Genomic DNA, 20,563 nt, shown 5'->3' with positions numbered 1-20,563 from the left:
GCGTTCATTTATCTCGCGAAAAAGTATGTCCCACCGATCACTGGGTGTGTATGTGTGTGTGTGTGTGTGCCTTTCATCATCTGGCTCTCGTTTGGTTGTGTCGTTCGTCGTGTCGGTTGCAGGTTGATTTATGGAACTGCGAGTAAACCGGCTGCGCCTAGTTGTTTTTCATTTTTCAAGCTGCCCAAAACGCGGGATCTCGGATGAAGTGATGGAAATTCATAAAGGTAAAAATGGCTGGAAAACAATAATTCACGACGTGATTGGTTTCGCACTGAATAATTGCTAATGATTTTCGCGTTGTTCGCAGAGCCCTGCGTATGCCGAGCGTGATTATTCATTTATCAAGTCCGTCTCATCATAGCTCGTGCCAGGAAGATTGAGAAATAAATTGAAAAAGTTTTTCCTTTGTCTCGTGTCTTTCCGTCAGGTTTTTTTTTTTCATGTGATAACTCTCATTTCTTTAAGAGACAATAGCTTATTCTCTGTTAGCTCGAGTAAGAAATCTTCAGGAAGATTTATTGTTAAATAATTTCCACGGATTCGCTATGATAAATTTTCAAAAACAGCTTCCGTTGGTTTTGACGCATCAATATCTTTGAGCATTGCAAATTAGTCAAAAGGAGAGTATTGAAATTTTTACAAATCTTTCTAAATGCAATAGTGTTGTATAGTTATGATAATTCCACTATTGAAAAATGATCATTTCAATGCAGAGATGGCGATTGATTTTCAAAATGGTGGATTCAAGATGGCGAGTCTTCTATAAAATGGTCGATCTTTCTGAACGTAATGGCAATTTCTATTTCAAGATGATGGACTATTTTCATTGTTGGCGGATTCCAGATTGTGGTAGATTATCCAAATGCTGGGTTAAAGATGGCGATTCGTTGATAAAATGGCCGATCTTCCTAAAAGCAATATTTTTAGTAATATTACTACTACTACTAATTAATGTTATGCATAGTATTTTGAGGATTTTGAAAATCATCTTTATCCTATTTTTGACCATTTTGGCCATGAGCTGGTAGGCTACTAAACAGTCCGTTCATTTTTACTAGGAACAGGGTGACCGCTAGTACGGACCCCTGGGGCACTTCCGTTTCCTTGCGGTGGAAGGTGGTCGATCGGTTGTTGCCGATGACAACCTGTAAAGTAAGGTGGCATAGAATGTTCTTAATAAAGTGTAGGATGTGGTCTTTAAGGTCCCACTTGGCTAGTTGCTGGATAACCTCCGGCATCCAGGCTCGGTTGTACGCCTTTGATATGTCCGGTGTCGCCAGCTCCACGTGTTGATTGTTTTCCATGGCATCGTGGAGGGCTTGACCTAGCGTCCCGATGTATGTGTTTGTCACGTGTACTGGTCGAAAGGCATGCTGTCGGTGATCTAGTAGGTTGCGGTCGTTGAGGCGACGGTTTATCATTTTCTCCATAGTTTTAGAGCTGTAGCACGTGAGGGAGATCGGGCGGAAGTCCTCTGATGGGTACAACCAAGCTGTGGCCACACGGCATCGGAAGGGATTTGTTCAGCCACTCCTTATTCACGAGCTCAAGCAACTTGATCCTTCCGACTATGGGTAAGTTTTTTAAAAGGGGATCTGGGCCGGTGGAACTCCCTTTTGCTCTGGAGAGGGCGAAAGCGAGTTCCCTGACACTGAAAGGTTAGTTGATGGCAGTCGTCGTCAGGGATGGTGATGTTGGCGATGGAGTCGTTGGACGCGTTGTGTTTTCGACGGAATTCCGTCGAGTAGTCATCTATCGCCGATAGCTAGGGCTATCTCCAAATATCGCCGATAGCTAGGGCTATCTCCAAATATCTCCTCTTACCACTGAGGGCGTTGCCTTTCCTCCACAATTCAGAAGCCGGTTGGCTGGAGTTGATACTGTTGAAGAACTCGGTTCAACTGGATGCCTTGACCTCTCGGATGACGTCCTGCACTCGTTTCTGTTGCTTCGGTAGTGTTGGAGGGGCTCCTCTCAATCAGGGTGATTAGAGGGGATTCTCTTTGCCGCTTGGAAGGTCTTGCGTCTGGCTTTGTGATCTTGCCGGACCTGCCACAATAGGTGATTCGCCAGGCAGGGACTAGCGAAGGAAAGGTCGATCGCTGGTGAGATGGTTGACCCGTCGTTAAGTAGCACCAGGTCGATTACCTATACTGCGTCATGTTCGTTAGTATGATGGGCTTCCCCAGACCTTGTGGTGCCCATTGAAGTCACCCAGGGGGGTGCAGAATGAGCCGATGATTTTTTCTAGTGTACCAACTAGCTTGGCCTGCAGGTTATCTATCTTCGCGTTCGGGACGTATATGGAGATGACCGTGGAGTGGTTGGCTAATGCGGATCGCGGCGATAGGAAGGTTAGAGGGGGTGGTGATCGGTTCGAAGGGCTTACCTTACTTTACCAATCAGGCTAAGGCCTTGTTGTCCTCTGCTGTCCGAAGAAGTCTTCTCGACTCTACTCGATCCATGGCCACAGTTCGCCAGCCTCGTAGTCTGCGAAGGGTCCGCATGTTACCTTCTACTTGGTCGATCCACCTCGTCGAAGGGCAGTGGTGCCCGAATTCCGATAACTGTGGAATGGTACATGTTTTGCCGGTCGCCGCCGCCTTTGCCAAGTCTGCCTCTTGGATTGCCAGAACGGTAGGAGAGAGGAGGTCCCTGACCAGTAGCTCGAGGTCACTGGGTCTGCAGAGGGGAGGGGGTGAGGGGTGGACGTCTTGTGTATATGGCATCCTGGTCTGGGTAGTTTCGAAGCTTTGGGCTTTGGGGGTTTATTCCAGCAGATCTCCACCGGCAGAAGCTGTCGATTGGGACCCCGCTGCCAGCAGAGGTACTGGAATCGCTGGTAAATTGGACGGGTCCAGTGATGGGCCAGCTGCTAATGCAGTGGCGTTACCTGGTTGTATCTCCATGCGTCCGTAAGGGCATCCCGAGGGATGAAGATTTCGTGCGCAAGCCGGATGGAACTTCTCATGAGGGGGATTTCGTTGTAGTGTTGTACTGCGGAAACTTCCAACGAGCGCCGGGGGGTCCACCAGTTCCGGTTGACTCGTGGCTTCAGCACTGGTGGGACCCTGACTGCCCGAGGCCTTATCCGGTACGAACGCCCTGGCCATGGGATTTAATGACGGAGTTCTCACTTTTCTGTGGTCCACGGGGGGTCTAGGAAATTATCACTCGATCCCTGTTCTTCAGCAACCTGGGGGACTGCGGATTTATCGCTGGGCTCAACTGTTTTCGGTTGGCTGATCTTGCCTCTCTCGATGTCCGTTAGGGGGAGAGTGAGGTGATCACGCGACTCTAGTATGGTGTTGGCGGACCCCGGCTGAGCTCCACCGGCAGAAGCAGTCAGGAGGATTGGTGGTGACGTTAGCTTGCTTTGTCCTAATGTGGGGGTAGAGAAAAGCTCCCGTTGGTGTACGACTCTCCTGTATTGAATCCCACGTCGTACATAGAGGAATGGAAACTAGTTCTCTTGTCCGTCCCTCTTCCAGCCACAGTGGAGGGTAGAGGGAGGTCCACCAGTTCCGATGAGGCACTCTCCTGCCCCGTTGCTCCACTGGGTGTAGGATTTTGTCCGTTTCGTCCTCAAAGTTTGCCAACGAGTCCCGGGGAAGTGTCCACCAGTTCCGGTTGGCCGAAGACTTCCGCATTGGTGATGCCCCGGCTGCCCGAGGCCATATCTGATTCATTGTGTTGGGTTGTAGGGTTTCTGTGTGGTGTTATGGCATGCCAGTGTGAAGGTTGTCCGATGTCTTCGAGGTCGGAGTGTTCGCTAATGCTCTTATTGGCTGGGTGATGGAGCCATAAATGCGATGGATGAAGGTGGAATTTGTTGCTGGGATAACTGTAGTTATCGAGGACTGGGCTTAGATATCAAGGCTTAAATCTCCATAAGAGGGTCGGGGAGATCTCCTTCCTCTTCGTCGGATGATATGTTAAAATCGTTGACTATAGTTTAATTTGGTATCACCTCTTCATCGGAATGGATGATTGCACTGTTTTGCTATGGTTTCACGGTGTACGGTATACGATTTGAAGAATCTTTTTTTATGGACCTCCTTGCGGAGTTTAGCAATGACTGTTCGGAGCTCGTGGGACTCGCTGATTAGATCGGTCGTAGGTTGACCAGATATAATTGAATTCTCGAGGGCGGCGATCTTCTTATCTTTTTCGCCGCTGCTCTTGACCAACATGTTCACCTTTGTGGTCAGATCTTCGATTACCTAATCTGTGCTTACCGCCTGAGGCGTCGGAAAGCCGTCTCGCTGCCGGGTCGACCGGAAGGTGCTGGATGGCATTTTCGTGAACATAGACCGAGCATTTTCGGTTCGATATGCAATGGTCGTATGTATTACACCTTGAAAAATGCATTAGCTACGCCATTGGCACAACCTCTTAACCTTCCTAAGGGTGCAATATCCATGGTAGTTATTTGAAGTGCCCAGGACCACACTGGTCCTGTTTTAGGAACCCCGGAAGGAGCTGAAATTGAGACAAATAAGAACAATACCTAGGGACTATTTTTTATCAAGATAATATCAAAAACGAGATTTTCTTGTGAGACGAACAAAAACGAAACTAAGACCTTCTATCTAAAATTAAATAAAAAAAAAGAGATCGTCCTGGGTAACAAAGGTTCTAGACACCTGCCCGGTGGATCCAAATGGGTTTTGATTATTGTATTCGATATTTTGTCCATTTCAAAAAATTTCCAATCTTTAGATCTTTTCTCCATTCGAACTTTTGTCACTTAGAATTTAATTCGACCTCCATTTCCATTTCGAGCATTCGTCCTTAAGACCTAGGCCTTTATATCGACCATTTATCTTTCGTCTGTTGAATTTTTCTCATAGATTAATCATTAACCCATGGCGAGAAGATCAAGGATATGTTTTGTCATCTGAAAATGTCCAATAAGAACAGGAACACTGAAGTAAAGGAAACAAATAGGTGTTTTTTTTCGCAATCAATTCGAATCAATTGGCCATTATTGTACCATGTATCCTGAAGAACTGAAGCCTCTTTGAAAATTTCCCCCTCAAGCTATAGAAAATGGGCCGCACATAGGGCACCAGTTCTCTTCCGGCAAATTGCAACAACTTTAAAGCCCGTTGATCAGTTCAATCAGAAAACTTTCCTTCGAGTTTCCCTTATTCAAGTTGACCATGTCCATCGGTTCCGCAAACATACCGACAAAACTTTGCTAATTTGTTCCTGTCCTATAGCGCCGAGTCACTTCACTTCCCCCACAGCTGCTCTTCTGGTCTCTTCCTTTGATCCAAACTATTTCAAAGTTGCAATTTTGGAAACATGCAAGCACGAAAACATTTGCCCTCCTTTCCTTTTCCTGCCCTTCAGCATCCTACCCTCATCCCTGGCATACCCACCCAAGCTTGGCAATGTTAAACCCAACAGGATAGGAAAATAATAAAAAACCCAACTTCGATGAACGATGTGGAAGTGATTAAGTAATTACATCGATCCTTGGCCAACCGCTTGGCTTTTGAGACGGGATTTAGCCTCGATTTCACACAGGAAAGCAAGAAGACCCATTCCATCGGGAACGATTGAAAAGGTTGAAAGTTTTGCTTGTATAGCGGGAAAAAGGGCGGGGAGAAACCGCGAGAAAAATCAATTGAATTTGAGCACCCTCGTGGGATCCATTAGGGTCGTAGGGAACCGTTGTTGAACATTGTTTCGCTCGAAATGCGGTGTAGATGTTGGGAAATTGATTTCTTGGAGTCGGTTTCAGGAGAATTGAATTTCATTTACAGAAGAATTCGATTCAAATTGTAATCGGAAACAAATTTATTTGGCGAGCATGGAGCAAAATGCTGTGCGGAAGTTTTACGCAACTATCAGTTCAGAACAACTTCTGACAGGCGCCCGAAAAAAAAACTCTCGGAAAACTTTCTCAAAGAACACTTTTGCCACCGCTAGAACAGTACCCGTCCGATTCGGTGACAATTCCATTAACTTTACTGTCGTTCAAAATTCGAAATTCACGTTGCTCTTATCCGGTGGTGTTTGATTGCCAATTTTGTCAAACCGGGAGGAGAACTTTATTCTCCATTCCCATCGATCGGCGATTGGTCCGAAAAGTTTTCGCTTATCTTTCAACTGAAGCAGATTCCTACTTGCACACACACACACACACACACTCACAGGTTTGTGCTTTTCTTGTGTGTCCAGAAACTTTCGACCTTGGAAAGTTCCACCGAGTTTCAGCTGAGGGTTTCTCTGTGCGGCGAAACTTTGCTAACACCTGATCCCTCTGCGTTTCTGGCAGCTCTCGGACTGGAATAAGACAATGCAAAACTATTCAATTTCTGAGGCGCTTTCCGAGCGAAACAAAGTTTTTTTCTTTTTGGTCCCAATTGCATACATGCAGTTTTCGAATCTTCCCACTGAAGAATGCATCAATTGAAAGATGGTTGGAACTTCCATCGGGTTTTATAACAATTTCTTTTCCGGTTTGGCAGAAAGATAGGAAGAAGAAGGAGGAGGAGGAGGCGGTTGCCCTGCAGACAAAATAGTTGGAATTGATTCCAAGCCAGTCGTTTCGCTTCAACAAAGCGATAGGAAATGCTTCGAAGAAAATCACTTGATTTTTGGTTCTTCATATTCGCAGTCACAGGCGAAGGTGTCGGTCCAGCGGAATCCTCTTCGACGGCGGAGGGTTGGTCACTGGTTCGGAGTAGTTGGTGGAGAAAATCCCACTAACTCTTGCCTTGGGATAAAGGCTGATGGTGTGGCTTCGATCGGAGGGAGAAAATGAAACAGCACTTTGTCGGGCATATCGCGTGTACTACAGTAACTTACCAGCCTTAATTGTTATGATACATATCTAAGTGTGTTTACATTGCTTCTGCTTTGGCAATTCAGTATTTTAAACAGGTTTTGTATACCTGCATGTCAGTATAACTATTGATGTCTTAAAACTAAAAACTAAAGCTGAATCTTATCTAAATAAAATATATTTAAATAAAACAGCAAAACAGGTTATCTTCCATTTAATTCCACTTAACTAATGTCCATGATAGATACGTATTTCGACTACAATGTGTAGTCTTTATCAGTGTCATTCCCACTAAAGAACTTTTCCCCTTTAGTTTACTTAAATATTTGGTTTTTATTAGTTAGGTAGGTTCTGATTCTACATATTGTAGTTTTATTTTTATACCTGAGATCTTGGCATGATAACCTATGGGATGAGTACCCCTTAAGCGAAGACAACAAATCAAGAAGACTGGCAACTTTGCCAGAATCCAAGCGACAGATACAATAGCGCTGCGCTTGAGTGAAGGTGGAAGCAACGCATAGAAAAATGAGCAAATACACAAACCCTTCTTCTGAGGATGTAATCTTTGCTATCAAATTCGTTCGAAGCATTTACCTTCGAGCAGCAGATGACGCGATTGTACCTGTCTCATAGCGTTCGTATGAGAAAATGGAAGAGTTGCCAAACTTCTTCATTAGTTGTCTTCGCCTTAAGGTTAGATTTTGAAGCTAACTTTTTAGTTGAATATCTCACTTCGTCCGTATTCAGATATTCTCGAGCAACCTGATTCTCAATAGACGAATTTCACGCCAACTCGACAAATGGTTGGCAGCACCCTCTCAGTTGTCAATGAAACTTTGTAAGTGTATAGATTTCCTCTACTTTAGCAACTTTGCATACTTATTTGCTTTAAAAAAATCTAGACCAACATTTGGAAAAAGCCGAACTTTTTTGTCATCATTTTCTTAAAAAAATATAACTCAATAATATCAAGTCCTACAAAAATGTTGCCAAAGGTCGATTTGTAGAGAAATAAATTAGGTTTTGTAAGAAAATACAAAAAAAAATAAAATCTTTTTTCTACACTGAAAAAAATAATTTTTAAAACTTAAAAATGAGATTTCTCAAAAAAAATTGTTTTTTTTTTTATCTGAAGCTTTTTCTAAAGATAGTAATATCATTTATCTACAACTTGTTGATACATCCCAAGATGGGCACTTTTAAAGGAAAAAAGTTATTCAACATAAACTTTTTCGTGTTCGCACTGAATAAAATCTATGATTTTTTTTCAGGGTGGGAACGACAAATTTAAAAATTTTGAAAGACGTGTTTCACGTCTACCACTAAATAAGATTGAGTTAAACACCAAATGAAAAATTAAATGATCTTTCTATGAATTTCAGAATAAACTTGGAATTCTGCTCTGAATTATTATAGATTTCTTTTAAAATTAACCAGAAAACACTCTGCGTAGTAATTACCATTGAATTCTTTTTGGAATTTCCTTGAAACCCCTTCTAAGAAATTGTTTGGAATCCGTCTTAGAATTCACTTAAACATATTCGGAGATTTTGATTTCATTGAAATCCTTTTCAAAATTTTGTTTTAACTCTAGCATAAATCTTTCGAAATTTTAAATCATTTAGAAACCTCTTGGAGTATTTTAAAGAATGTTTTTCTAATTATTAGCAATTTTATTGCAATAAATTTTGTTGGAGCTCTTTGATGAATCATTCACACTAGGGTTGAAAATATCGCCAGAACACTCTTAGAACTCTGTTTCTAGTTGAATTCTCATCTTAATTCTCTAAGGATTCTTCAAAAAACACCTAATAATTTAATTTAGAACTTGCAATCTTCCCCACAGAAATTCATCTAACAATTTCTAAGGACTTCATGTCAGAATAATTCTGGAATTCTGCTCTGAATTTCTCCTTCGAAAACTATATGGGATTCTCCTCAGTAGTTTTTTTTTTCAAATCAACACTTTAAATACTTTTAAATTTTACTGAAAATTCCAGGGTTTGTCCGCAAAATTCTATCGATTGTTCTGCAATCTGTTTTAACTCTTAAAATACTTCCAAGTCTCAGAACCTTGACAATTATAACTGCACGACTATTTAATAAATATGATATATTTTTTTCAAATCTGTGATCTTGGAAAAAATTTAAACTCTCACATTTTAACTATTTTTTCTCTAAATCTTGCATCACAAAGATTAATCCCAAATTTTGAAGAAAAGTTCTATTTTCAGACCCTAAACAAATTTCAAAGCCCCAGAATCTTGGGAATCTATCTTTTTGGTAAATAATCTTTCAGTGAATACACATCTTCTCTATCCGATATCACTATCAATTTGCTCTAATTCTCATTTGTACCAAGTTCATTTTTCTGAAACATTTTTTAAATTTAATCTCTTATTCTTCACAATTCACCTATTATATAACCTATTCATCCAGATAGCATTTGGCCCAGTGACCTTAATCTCTGTCACTCAATAAATTCTAGGGCTTTGAAATCATAAGATGTGTCGATCATTAAAAGTGGTAGAATTCGATTTATCAAAGTATCTCGAAAGATCAATAAATCGTTTTGAATACATTAAGTGACTCATAGAGTTGAATATTTCCTATAGCTTTAGAAAGCACTTTCTGTAATTTGGCTTTCATTTTTCCCACAAATAACCACTGAAAATTTACAGTTGGCCACGTTTTAAAAAATGCGTACGATTTCGTTTTTTGTTGAATATCAACAACCGGGAAATTTTTAAGATTTGAATCGGGAAAACCGGGAAAAACCGGGAATTTCAAAATGAAAAGTCACTGGTCACCCTGTATAAAGGAAGGGTCAACTAGTTTCGTAGATATGGACGGAACATGTTATGGTAAATATGGGTGTCGATATATCAAATCACATAAATCGCAAACAAGATATTTTTAACGAGTGAGAAAACCTGTTTCAATGTCACAAAATGTACCTAGAAAATATATTATTATTTCCCGTGAAATAGAAAACGGTTGTTTTATAATAATATCAGAGGTATTAACCCATGATACAATAGCAGTTCAATTGTTCAACTCAAAACTGATAGAATTCTTGAAACTATCGATAGATTTCTCCAAAATTACATTTATGTCAGATGGAGCAGCTGCTCATTATAAGAACAGTGGCGTCTATGTAACTTCAAATCAATGCACAAATTGGAAGCAGATTGGCATTTCTTTGCAACATCTCATGGCAACGGTCCCTGTGATGCTATTGGTGGAACTTTAAAACAAATGGCAAAAAAGCAAGCCTTGCCCAAGAATACGGAAATACTATTACAACCCCGACTTGGCAGTTAAACAAACAGAAAAAAATATCGGAAGAACTAGAAGATTTGTTTCACCACGCAAAGACGATATCTGGTATTCAAAAATTTCACAGTTTTTAACCTATTGCCGATAATCAAATTGCAGCTAAAAAATATTCTTATTCAACGGAGCATCCAAAAAAATTGACTTTGTTTGACAATGTTAAGAAATAATATATATATATAAGTTATTTTCTAAATAAGATAAAATAGAAATTTATGAAATAAGAACACCATTTTTTCATACTCTGCCAATTAAACATAACATTAAAATTAAATTTTCTATATCATTCACAATAGGATTGAATACGTCTTCAATATCTTTTTTGGTGTACCTTTCATTTGGAGCTTGTTGAGTGAAATCTGGTTGAGTTCCACTCTTTTTTAATGTTGGTCTACCGTTAAAAAAATAAAAATAAGTATGCAAAGTAGCTTAAGTAGACGAAATCTACACGCCCACAAAGTTTCATTTAAATCTGAGAGGGTGCTGCCAATTTCTTTGTCGAGTTAGCGTGAAATTCGTGAATAGGACTAGTAAGACCCAAAGTGCTACTGGAATTCTGGTTTACTCCTCAGCATTATTCCTGAAAGTAGTCTGACTGAGAATTTCCAAAAAAAATCGTGAGTGTCGCTAGTATTCAATCTACGAAGTATATCATAACAACGCTAACGCTAACTTAAGTGAAAAATTTGTGTTGCTTCACAGTACGGTCCAAGGTTGCGGCCAATACATGGCATTCACCCCGACGGCCAATTTGATGTGAAAACTTTTAATTTAACGAAGTTCAAAAGTTCCGTGCGAAGGGCACGGAAATCGGTAGTGGTTACCACAATAGGGGGGACCTTTTCCTTCTTGGCATTAAGCCGAGAATGTTTAATGGAGTTTTGCCTGGATGATGAATCATTCTCATCATCCTTAAGTATATCAAATTGATTGCTCAAATAAATGTCATCGGAAGGGGGACCAAGAGATTGCCCTTTTCTTTTGCGTTTAGGCGCCATGGCGATAATAAACCGTTTTTCCAAATCGACTTCCGAGCAGGAATCTGAAGGATCGAAGAAAAGTTTTCCAAATCGATGTCTAAGTAGGATTACCTCGGGAGGGTTCAAACAAGGTCGAAGAGGAGTAAAAGTCGAAAAAGGTAGACAATGTTCAGGTAATATTGAGCACTGAAAAGTGCTGTTTAAATTCGTTGTAGCTTAACGTAGCATTAACACTTCCTTCAGTAAAAAGCAAATAGATCCGCACGACAAGAGAGCACAAATGGCCGGCGCCGGTGTTGTAGTGGTAAGCGTGACTGCTTTCTAACACCCCGATGGGTCTGAGTTCAATCCCAGCCGAAGTCGGTGGGATTTTTCTGAGGAATAAAAATCTCTGGTCACGTCTTCCTTCGGAAGGGAAGTAAAGCCGTTGGTCCCGGCCCATGTGTGTTGAATGGGTGCGATATCCTACGCAGGTGTGGAAGCTGCCTTTCTGCACATTCGATTCCCGTCAATGTATGGCAATCGATGTCCGTCGGTGATCGGCACTAGATTGCGTAACAGAGACCGACGTCAAATAAAGGAAAGAAGAAGAAGAAGAAGACGACACCGGTACACAGTGGGCCGAAATCAAAAGGAAAATTAGTGATAATTAGCGATCAGTTTTCTCGAAGGTGCACATTTTTGAAGTCCAGCAGTTATTGGAAAGTAGGTGAAAGGTCTCCCTTCTCCATCCCAAGGCCATCGGCGCAGTGTATTGTTCTGTGCGTCAATTGTTCATTTCGCGGCGCCATCAGAGGAAATTTTGAAGGCGAGCCATTGTACGACGACCGAAGTAGTGTGCATGATTTGTATGAGTTGGCTTGTTGCATGTCGCTACCAAGTGGCTTATTGAAAATGAATGATTGAATGTGCATGCGTTTCTCATTATTTCTGATGCGTAGCATAAAGTGGTGTCCTCTCGCAATTAGATTGTTCTGTCTCGGAAGTCTGCTGGATTTATCGGCTTGTTTGTCCTTTGGGGTTGCTACCCTTTTGCTGCTGTCTTGTCGTCTGAGAGGTCCTGTCTCTTGAGGTCGCGTGCGTGCTGTGCAGTGATTGAATTATATCTGATTAATTACATCGCCGTAGTTAATCGCAGTGCAGGGATTCTATGTCGTGAAATATTCCTAAGATGGCATACTTACGATCACTGGGCAAGAGTGAACTTAGGATACTCAACACAATGGACGGTATTGAACGACTTGTGACTAATTATGAGCCCACCAGAGACGGATCGGCTGCAAATGCTGGAGGCAGTTTGCAAAGACTTCTACGCTATTCGAGAACAAACTGAGTTGCTGATGGATGAAGATGATGACGATGAATCTGATACCAAGGAAGTTGATGGTAAGCGCGAGGAAGAGAATCGTCTTGCTTTAAGCAGCTTCGAGGATCGCTACTGCGTCGTGAAGGCCTGCTTGATTGCAAAACAAAACGTCTGCTGGAAACGGCCAATCCGAATCGTCGTTTTCGAAGGTGAATCTGCCAAAGATTCACCTTTCCTCATTCAGTGTAGAATTAAAGACTGGGTGACGTTTCGTGACAATTTTCGAAGCCAGATACACAACAACAAACAGCTAACGGACATGCACAGGTTCAGCTACATGACGTCGGCACTATCGGTAGAGGCTTTTCTGGAGATCGATTCCGTAAAACTACCGTCAGCGAACTACAGTGTAGCGTGGAAGGCTCTTGTGGACTCACTTTTCGCCGCAAGAGAGCTACGATAGATTGAGTAATCTGATCAGTACATCCGAAAAGAATCTTCAAATGCTTCACCAGATCGGTGAGGATACAGCTGAGTGGAGTACCATTCTAGCGTACATGGTGTATGCCCGGTTAGATTCAGCCACGCTACGGCACTGGGAACCTCACCACAATTCGAAGGATGTGCCAGATTACAAGAACCTGATGACCTACGAAGCCATTGTTCCGTGCTGCAATCCACTTCGACCAACGATTTTCGAAACCATCTATCATACCGCCGTGATGTCGTACGGCAAGTGCCCATGCTGCAATGGTCGATGGCATTCTGCATTTATGTGTGGCAAATTTCAACGACTGCAAGTTTCAGAACGTGAGAAAGTTGTGTTCAAAGCGAGATTGTGTTGGAATTGCCTAAATCCTGGTCACGTGGCTCAAAACTGCGAAAAGGGCACACTCCCAGATAGATCCTCCATTCCACAATCGCTGTAAAATTTTCCGACACGAATTCAACAACAGCCTCAATGCATGTCATCGAACCCGAACCAACAGACCCACAATACCAACACTGCTACAAACAGCAGCGCGGTGTAGTGGTAAGCGTGCTCTCTGATCACGCCTTCCTTCGGAAGGGAAGTAAAGCCGTTGGTCCCCGCTTCATGAGTTGATGGGTCGATAGGTAGGGTCCAAGTGTGGGAGCTGCCTCCCTGGCGTCGGTAGTATTGGGCCTCAGTACGAAAAACAAGAGCGACGGAAAACAAATCTAGGAAAACAAAAACACTGCTACAGCTACCAACTCGCAAGGACAGAGCACACAGTCAGCAACAGCCACTACAAGTCACACACACGTTGCACTCCCATCCACACCAACACAGAACATCTTACTGTCAACCGCCATGGTCAATATCACGGACCGTTTCCGAAAGTCCATACTAGCTTGAGCACATTGTCTGATGACGAAGGAGTTTTCGAGCAGGCTGAAGTTCCACTAATCTCCACCGTATTTATTTGTTCATGGGATAAGGGTCATCTACGAGAACGTCAACCAAACTGGTCAGTGCTGTAGTCAGTCCGAGATTGCCAAGAGATGAAGTTCCATGTCCTCCCTTGTTTGACCGTCAAACTGCCAACTTCAACCTGCAAGCTCAGTGGTTGTCACTTCTAGCTGATCCTCACTTCTACGAACCCTGTCCTATAGACATCATCATTGGAGCTGAACTCTACATGGACTTGCTCAAGAGTCAGATCCAGGGAAACATTGTAGATTGTTTTGTTTATTTGGTTCTACATCAACAGACTGGGTTTAGTCCTAATGATGGATTAAGCAATACTAGGAAATACAATATAGTCAAGAAGTAAAAAGCTGCAAAGGCCGTGAAGTCCAACTTAATTCCTAATTCTTAAAAATATATCACGGAATCTCTGACGCAGCGTCTCGCGTGCCAAGTGAAAATCCATTAAGGAAGCAACACCTAGCTTGGAAGGCGATGAGGATCCCTCCAAGGCAATCGTCCAAGGGCAAACCAGATGAATCGTCGTTGAATAGACTCTACTCTTTGTACACTGTTTTGTTAATTGGGATTCCATACAGGGCAGCAGTATTCTAACACCGACCGGACGAGGGAGCAGTTAAGCGACTTCAAACAGTAGATGCCCGTGACACTTTTAGCTATCCTGAAAATGAAGCCGAGCGTTCTTGGATGCCTTGTCGATCATATGCTGGCTGTATGTGAGTTGACAATCGAACATGACTCCCAGATCCTTTATGTGATTCACACGATGTACGTCAACGCCTTCTAGGATATAACTGAATGTAATTGGATGTAACTTCCGTGAGAACGTGATTACTGAACATTTTGTTGGATTTACAACCATGCGGTTCAGTTGGCACCAATTAGCAAAAGCGTTGAGTCGGATTCGGAGATAGATTTTCATGTCGTCTGCGAACGACAGTCGTGAACCGTCGAGGACGAAATAGACGTCGTTGAAATGCACAAGAAATATCAACGGGCCGAGGTGGCTACCTTGCGGAATACCCGAAGTGGCAGGGAACGAAGGAGATCGGCAGTCGTCGATTGCAACTTCAATCAGATAGATAGGATGCGAACCATCGTAGGAGACTGCCTATCCAGTTCGGCGATCGCTACAGGATGGTTCAACGTGTCAAAGGCGGCTGATAGGTCAGTGTTTTTTTTTTTTTTTTTTTTTATACAAGGGGTAATCTGCTCCCAGACACCTGAGAAGATAACTCAGGGTGTGGGGATGGGAGAAGTAGCGCTCCCGACCCACTAAACCTTACCCTGTGCTCTTGGCCCTTGCCCTCCCCGGAACCGCCCGAAAGCATTACATCATGGGAGGGGGCGCTATGGCGCATCACACTAACACTAGTGGTGTGTCACAGACGTGACACTCGCTACTGCACAGTGAGCAGCTGTGCAGGGCCTTCCTCTTATCGTTCGCTGTTAATTGTTCGCCTGAGTTCTAGAGCAGACGTGAAAGCCAGCCAACTGTCCACGGCAGGACAGGACAGATGTGACCGCTTACCAGCTGCGTGTGCTGCGACTTGGTCAGAGTCGTCTACACTCTAAGAACCCGGTGTCACTCCTGCCTTTGCACAACGAGGGTTTCTGCAGGGCTTATCGACCTCCTGGGACGAGCTGGATGGGGCTCCAGCGTCCTTACTCTGTTGTAGTTCGTTTAGCCGCAATATCTCTCCCTTGGGTTCGATAATTAACGTTTCCAGGGCACACCACGAGGATGCGAACTACTTCATGCTTCAGATGACATCTGTTTGCATATGGTCTGTTATACTCTCCGTAATGTACGAGGTGAGACACAGAAGGTTGGAAGTACTCGACCGCCCTGCCATGAAACCATGCTGGTCTTCGCTCAAGTGCTGCTTGAAGTGAGAAACTAATGGTTCCATAACGACCAACTCGAACAGTTTAGATATGGCACACAACGATGTGATGCCGCGATAGTTGTCGATGTTTCTTTTGCATCCCTTCTTATGCACTGGAAACATATCAGCTGATTTCCAGCAGGAAGGAAACACCCCACTACTGGAGAGGGACATTTCGAACAGAAGGCAGAGAGGAGCCACCAGGCTATCGATGTGTTGCTTGAGAAAGACGGAAGGAACTCCGTCAGGTCCAGGCTTAAATGAAGACTTCAGTTGCGAAGCCGCCCTAGATATCATAGCGGGGTCGATGTTGATAGCTGCCCAAGATTGACCAGACATTGGAACATTACTGGGTTCTCATCCGAGAATACACTCGCAAACTTGGTTAAGAACAGACGGCAAATGTCCTGAGGGGATGAAGATTCTTCGCCGTTCAGTACCATCGTCGATGGAAGACCAGACTCCTTTCGTTGCTCATTTACATAATTCCAAAAAGTTTTCGTGTGAAATCGAAGCTTCCGTTGAACATCTCGTTGATAAGGCCGATAACATTGGCGACTGGTTCGTTGATACGCATGATTAATCCTCGCATAATGGTCCTTGAGTTGTAGGGTGTGGTACTTGGTGTATTTTCTAAGCGTGGCTCTTTTGGAAGACTTTAACATACGGAGTTCGCTTGTTTGCCAAGGATGATGATTACCTTGTTTAGGAACTTTGAACAGCTGCATTGACATCGGCAGGGACGAGTATCCTGTGCCAGTCCAAATTCGAAAGAAGTTCCCCGATACTGTCGTGGTCAGCATTTCGGAAATCGAAGGAGACCTCTAAGGGGGAGGGGTGTAATGACCTCAGGAATTTGGTTGCCTTCAAGTGCAATAACTAAAGTAGGATGGTGTTGAACAGTCTTTATCAACGGATAAACAGCCATAGACAAATGCGGAGCAGTATCCTGAGCGGTGACGAAGCAAAGGTCTAAGCTACGATTGTTCTCATTAACCACGTGGTTGATTTCCTTCAGAGTGGCGATAATGTAATGATCCGAAAGGCTTACAGCTCCAGAGTGAAATGTAGAACGGTCGTGGTCCGGATACAGGAATCCACCGTAAGATGATCGCCAAGAAATTGCCGGTAGATTGTAGTCGCCAATGATTATCATCTCGTCAGCAGCTGTAGCGATCTTGTAATTTTAAGGAAGTTTGATGAAGTGATGAAGTAATTTTAAGAAAGTTTTATCATGGACGACAATTTTCTATCTCTCAAGTGGACGAAGTTATAGGGTGAAAATGGAGTACTAACGGTAGTAGTCCCTTAAAACCTTTTGTTTTTAATATAACTTTTTTGTTTGAATTTTCCAATTTTTTTCAATATTCTACAAAGTTGTAAGTGCTCTAAAAATGCACATTTTTCCTGAAGGAATTACATCACTGTATCTTCGTTTTAAGGATTTACGTCCATTTTTATAATTTGTAAACGTCTCGAATATTGTCGTGTATGCAATCGACCAGTTTGTACCCATGACAACTCCACCCATATCTAGTAACCCTCCTTTGACCGACCACCGACTTAAGCGACTGAAGTCATCCAAACAAGCTGCCTTGAAGACAGTTTGTAAACATCGAACGGATGCATCGAAGAGGATGTACAACCTCGTTAATAAACAGTACAAGCGGCTCAACAAACAGCTTTATCAAGCTCATCGGCACCATCTACAAACTAAACTCAAAGCAAATCCCAAGAGCTTCTGGAATCATGTGAACGATCAACGGAAGGAATCGGGCTTACCTTCTACAATGTACAATACGGATCAAGAAGAATCAGATACGGAGGGAATCGCTGACCTGTTCATGACACAATTCAGCAGTGTCTTCGTCAAAGAAAATTTACCTAACGAGCACATCGTAGCCACCGTAAGTGATGTTCCCGTACTTTCTGCTGTTGGGCCGCATCCGACTATTTCGACTAATGATGTTCGTAGAGCAGGCCTTTGTTTAAAAAATTCTTTCAGCACTGGCCCTGATGGAATCCCTTCCGCGGTTATTAAGAACTGTATTGGAGTGCTGGCTGCACCTTTGGCATCCATCTTCAACCTCTCTTTGGATTCTGGGATCTTTCCCGAGTGCTGGAAGGATTCTTTTGTTTTCACTGTCTTCAAAAAAGGCAATAAGCAGTCGGTGTCCAACTACCGTGGTATCGCTGCTTTATGTGCAGTCTCAAAACTTTTTGAACTATTGGTTCTAGATTATTTAAAACACACATGCTCACACATGCACACACACATCGCGACGGAACAACACGGTTTTATGTCGAAGAGGTCGATCGCTACAAATCTCGTTCAATACGCATCATCAATCATACACGAGATGGAAAGAGATCATCAAGTGGATGCTATCTACACCGATCTTTCTGCTGCTTTTGATAAAATCAATCACGAGATTGCAGTGGCCAAACTAGAGCGACTTGGTTTTCACGGTGCCCTTCTTGATTGGCTTCGCTCATACCTCACCGGTCGTCATATGTCAGTAAAGATTGGAGATCATTTTTCTCAACCGTTCGCTGTTTCTGCTGGTGTACCTCAAGGCAGTCATCTGGGACCGTTCATATTTTTATTGTATCTGAATGACGTTCACTTTTCGATCCGTTGCCTGAAGCTGTCTTATGCTGACGATTTTAAACTATACTTTGTCCCCAAAGATCGAAGTGATGCATTGTTTCTTCAGCAGCAGCTGGACGTTTTTGCTGTTTGATGTGACAAGAACAGGATGGTATTAAATGCTTCTAAATGTGCCATTATAATGTTTTCCAGGAAAAAAATCACCTATCTGTTATGCTTACAGCCTGCAGGAGCAAATATTAAGCCGTGAATCTACCATTAAAGACTTAGGCGTTCTTCTTGATTCACAACTCACCTTCAAGGACCATGTAGCTTATGTTTCCACTAAGGCATCTTCTCAACTTGGTTTCATTTTTCGTTTCGCCAAAGACTTTCTACACTCTATTGTTCACTAGTCCGGTCCATATTAGAGTACTGTTCCGTAGTATGGGCTCCTTTTACAGCAACGGGGTGAATCGTATTGAGGCCATTCAGCGAAGATTTGTACGTTTCGCCCTTCGTTGGCTACCCTGGAGTGATCCTTTCAATCTCCCTAGTTATGAAAGTCGTTGTAATTTGATGTCCTTACAATTACTTAGTGTTCGCCGAGGCGTCTACGGCGCTAATGAGCCGTTATCTAGCATGTGCAAGATTTTCAACAAATGTTATAACTGCTTTAATTTTAATATCTCCCGTGTTAGGCTTAAGAATCTGTTTTATAATGTACTTTTAACTTCCTGACGGTTTCTGTTTTCTGTACTTAAATTAAGTTAATCATGTTATCATTAATATCTTTTTATATGTTTAGGACTTAGTTCCAGCAAATTTATCTGTAGGATTCCATGTTATCTGTTGGTACTGAAATGATGAGGTTTTGCGCCTACTAGTGTGGGCTTTTCCCTTCAAATAAACAAATAAACAAATAAACGCTACCTTAAAGGGGTGTATCTTGCAGGTTTGCAGGTATTAGCAGCCTAATGTAAACGCTTGGAAAAATTGACCTTTATACCTGCTAACCTGCATGATACACCCTTAAAGATAGAAAAGTTATAAATACGGACGTAAATCCTTCGAACAAAGAGAAAGCGATTTGTTTAATTCAGAAAAAAATGTGCATTTATAGAGCACTTACAACTTTGTAGAACATTGAAAAAATTGGAAAATTCAAACAAAAAAGGTATGGTATAAAAACGGTGTTTAAGGGGGTACTACCGTTTGTACTCCATTTTTACCCTAGAACTTCGTTCACTTGAGAGATAGAAACTTGCCATTTTCGACAAAGTTTCTTAAAATAGCTTCATCTACAATGTTTCCATAGATGTTTATCAATTTAAACAAGATATTAAAGGGTATTTTTTATCTGAGTGTAACCCCCACCTTAAGCAAAATTTCTTACCACTCAAATACAGTACTCAAAAAAATAGGAAACATTCTAGAAGACATCAAAATTCTACACTCTATAGTTCCGTAGCAAATGACTATGTCCAATGTCCCACTGTGCGGAAGTTGAGTTGAAAGTGTGACTGCTTTCTCACCCCAGTGTGTCTGTCTTTATTAAGTTTAAAAAAATCGAATGAAAGTAAGGCCGTTGGTCCCGGCCCATTTTTGTTAATGGTTTCGAGAGGTTCTAGCCTTAGAGTCTCCTCCCTGCCGTCAGTGATTAGCCACTAGTTTGCAACCGACGCTCTTCGCGATATTTTAAAAATATCGTTATTTAGAATTTTCCTGAAATATTTTCATTTTTTGTTTGTTTTCAACGATGAAATTGATGGTTTTTGATACAAGCAGCATTTTCAACCCACTTAAGTAGTACTTAGGTATTGTACTGTTGAAGATGGAATTGTGGTTGTGATTGTTTTCCCAAGAAAATTTCTAATTTTCCCGTTTTCCTTAAATCAAATTGAAGTCTTGGCTGTTGTGTAGAATTTAATCCCAATTGTGAGTTCATTGGATCATAAATCACGTCTTGTGCGTCTTAGTATTTTCGCATTGCGCCACAAAAAAAACATCCCGAAATCTCAAATTCATCATACGTGCCATCAACATCCAACAAGACAAAAACCCAACTCTCATCTCTTTCGTGTAATGAATTTCTATTCCATGCTTACCCGAGACCAGGAAAAAAACTTTCCCTACTTTGGCCGGCCGTCAGACGTCAATATTGACCATCTGGCTTCCGCGCGCCATTTTTGTCGGCTGACCAACTC

At 42.3% G+C, this 20,563-nt stretch overlaps 3 protein-coding genes across 6 annotated transcripts in view; 2 read left to right on the top strand and 1 right to left on the bottom strand.

Annotated features, from left to right (window-relative positions):
* The window catches only part of LOC135710128 (low-density lipoprotein receptor-like), an 852,116-nt gene that overhangs the window by 324,856 nt on the left and 506,697 nt on the right, over positions 1-20,563 (top strand). The gene's annotated exons all lie outside the window — the stretch shown is intronic.
* Positions 1-20,563, top strand: part of LOC135710154 (uncharacterized) — a 267,613-nt gene that overhangs the window by 209,737 nt on the left and 37,313 nt on the right. The window lies entirely within an intron of this gene.
* The window catches only part of LOC135710034 (uncharacterized), a 32,745-nt gene continuing 25,318 nt past the window's right edge, over positions 13,137-20,563 (bottom strand). Inside the window, exon 4 of the mRNA XM_065232487.1 lies at positions 13,137-13,172. Within this exon, the coding sequence (XP_065088559.1) occupies positions 13,137-13,172 (36 nt within the window). The remainder of the gene's footprint in view (positions 13,173-20,563) is intronic.

The sequence above is a fragment of the Ochlerotatus camptorhynchus genome, unplaced genomic scaffold, assembly GCF_037179485.1.
Source record: "Ochlerotatus camptorhynchus isolate MF236.1 unplaced genomic scaffold, CSIRO-AGI_Acam_v1.1 ptg000370l, whole genome shotgun sequence".
NCBI classification, from domain to species: Eukaryota; Metazoa; Arthropoda; class Insecta; order Diptera; family Culicidae; genus Ochlerotatus; species Ochlerotatus camptorhynchus.
This window is presented reverse-complemented; position numbering and strand designations above follow the sequence as displayed.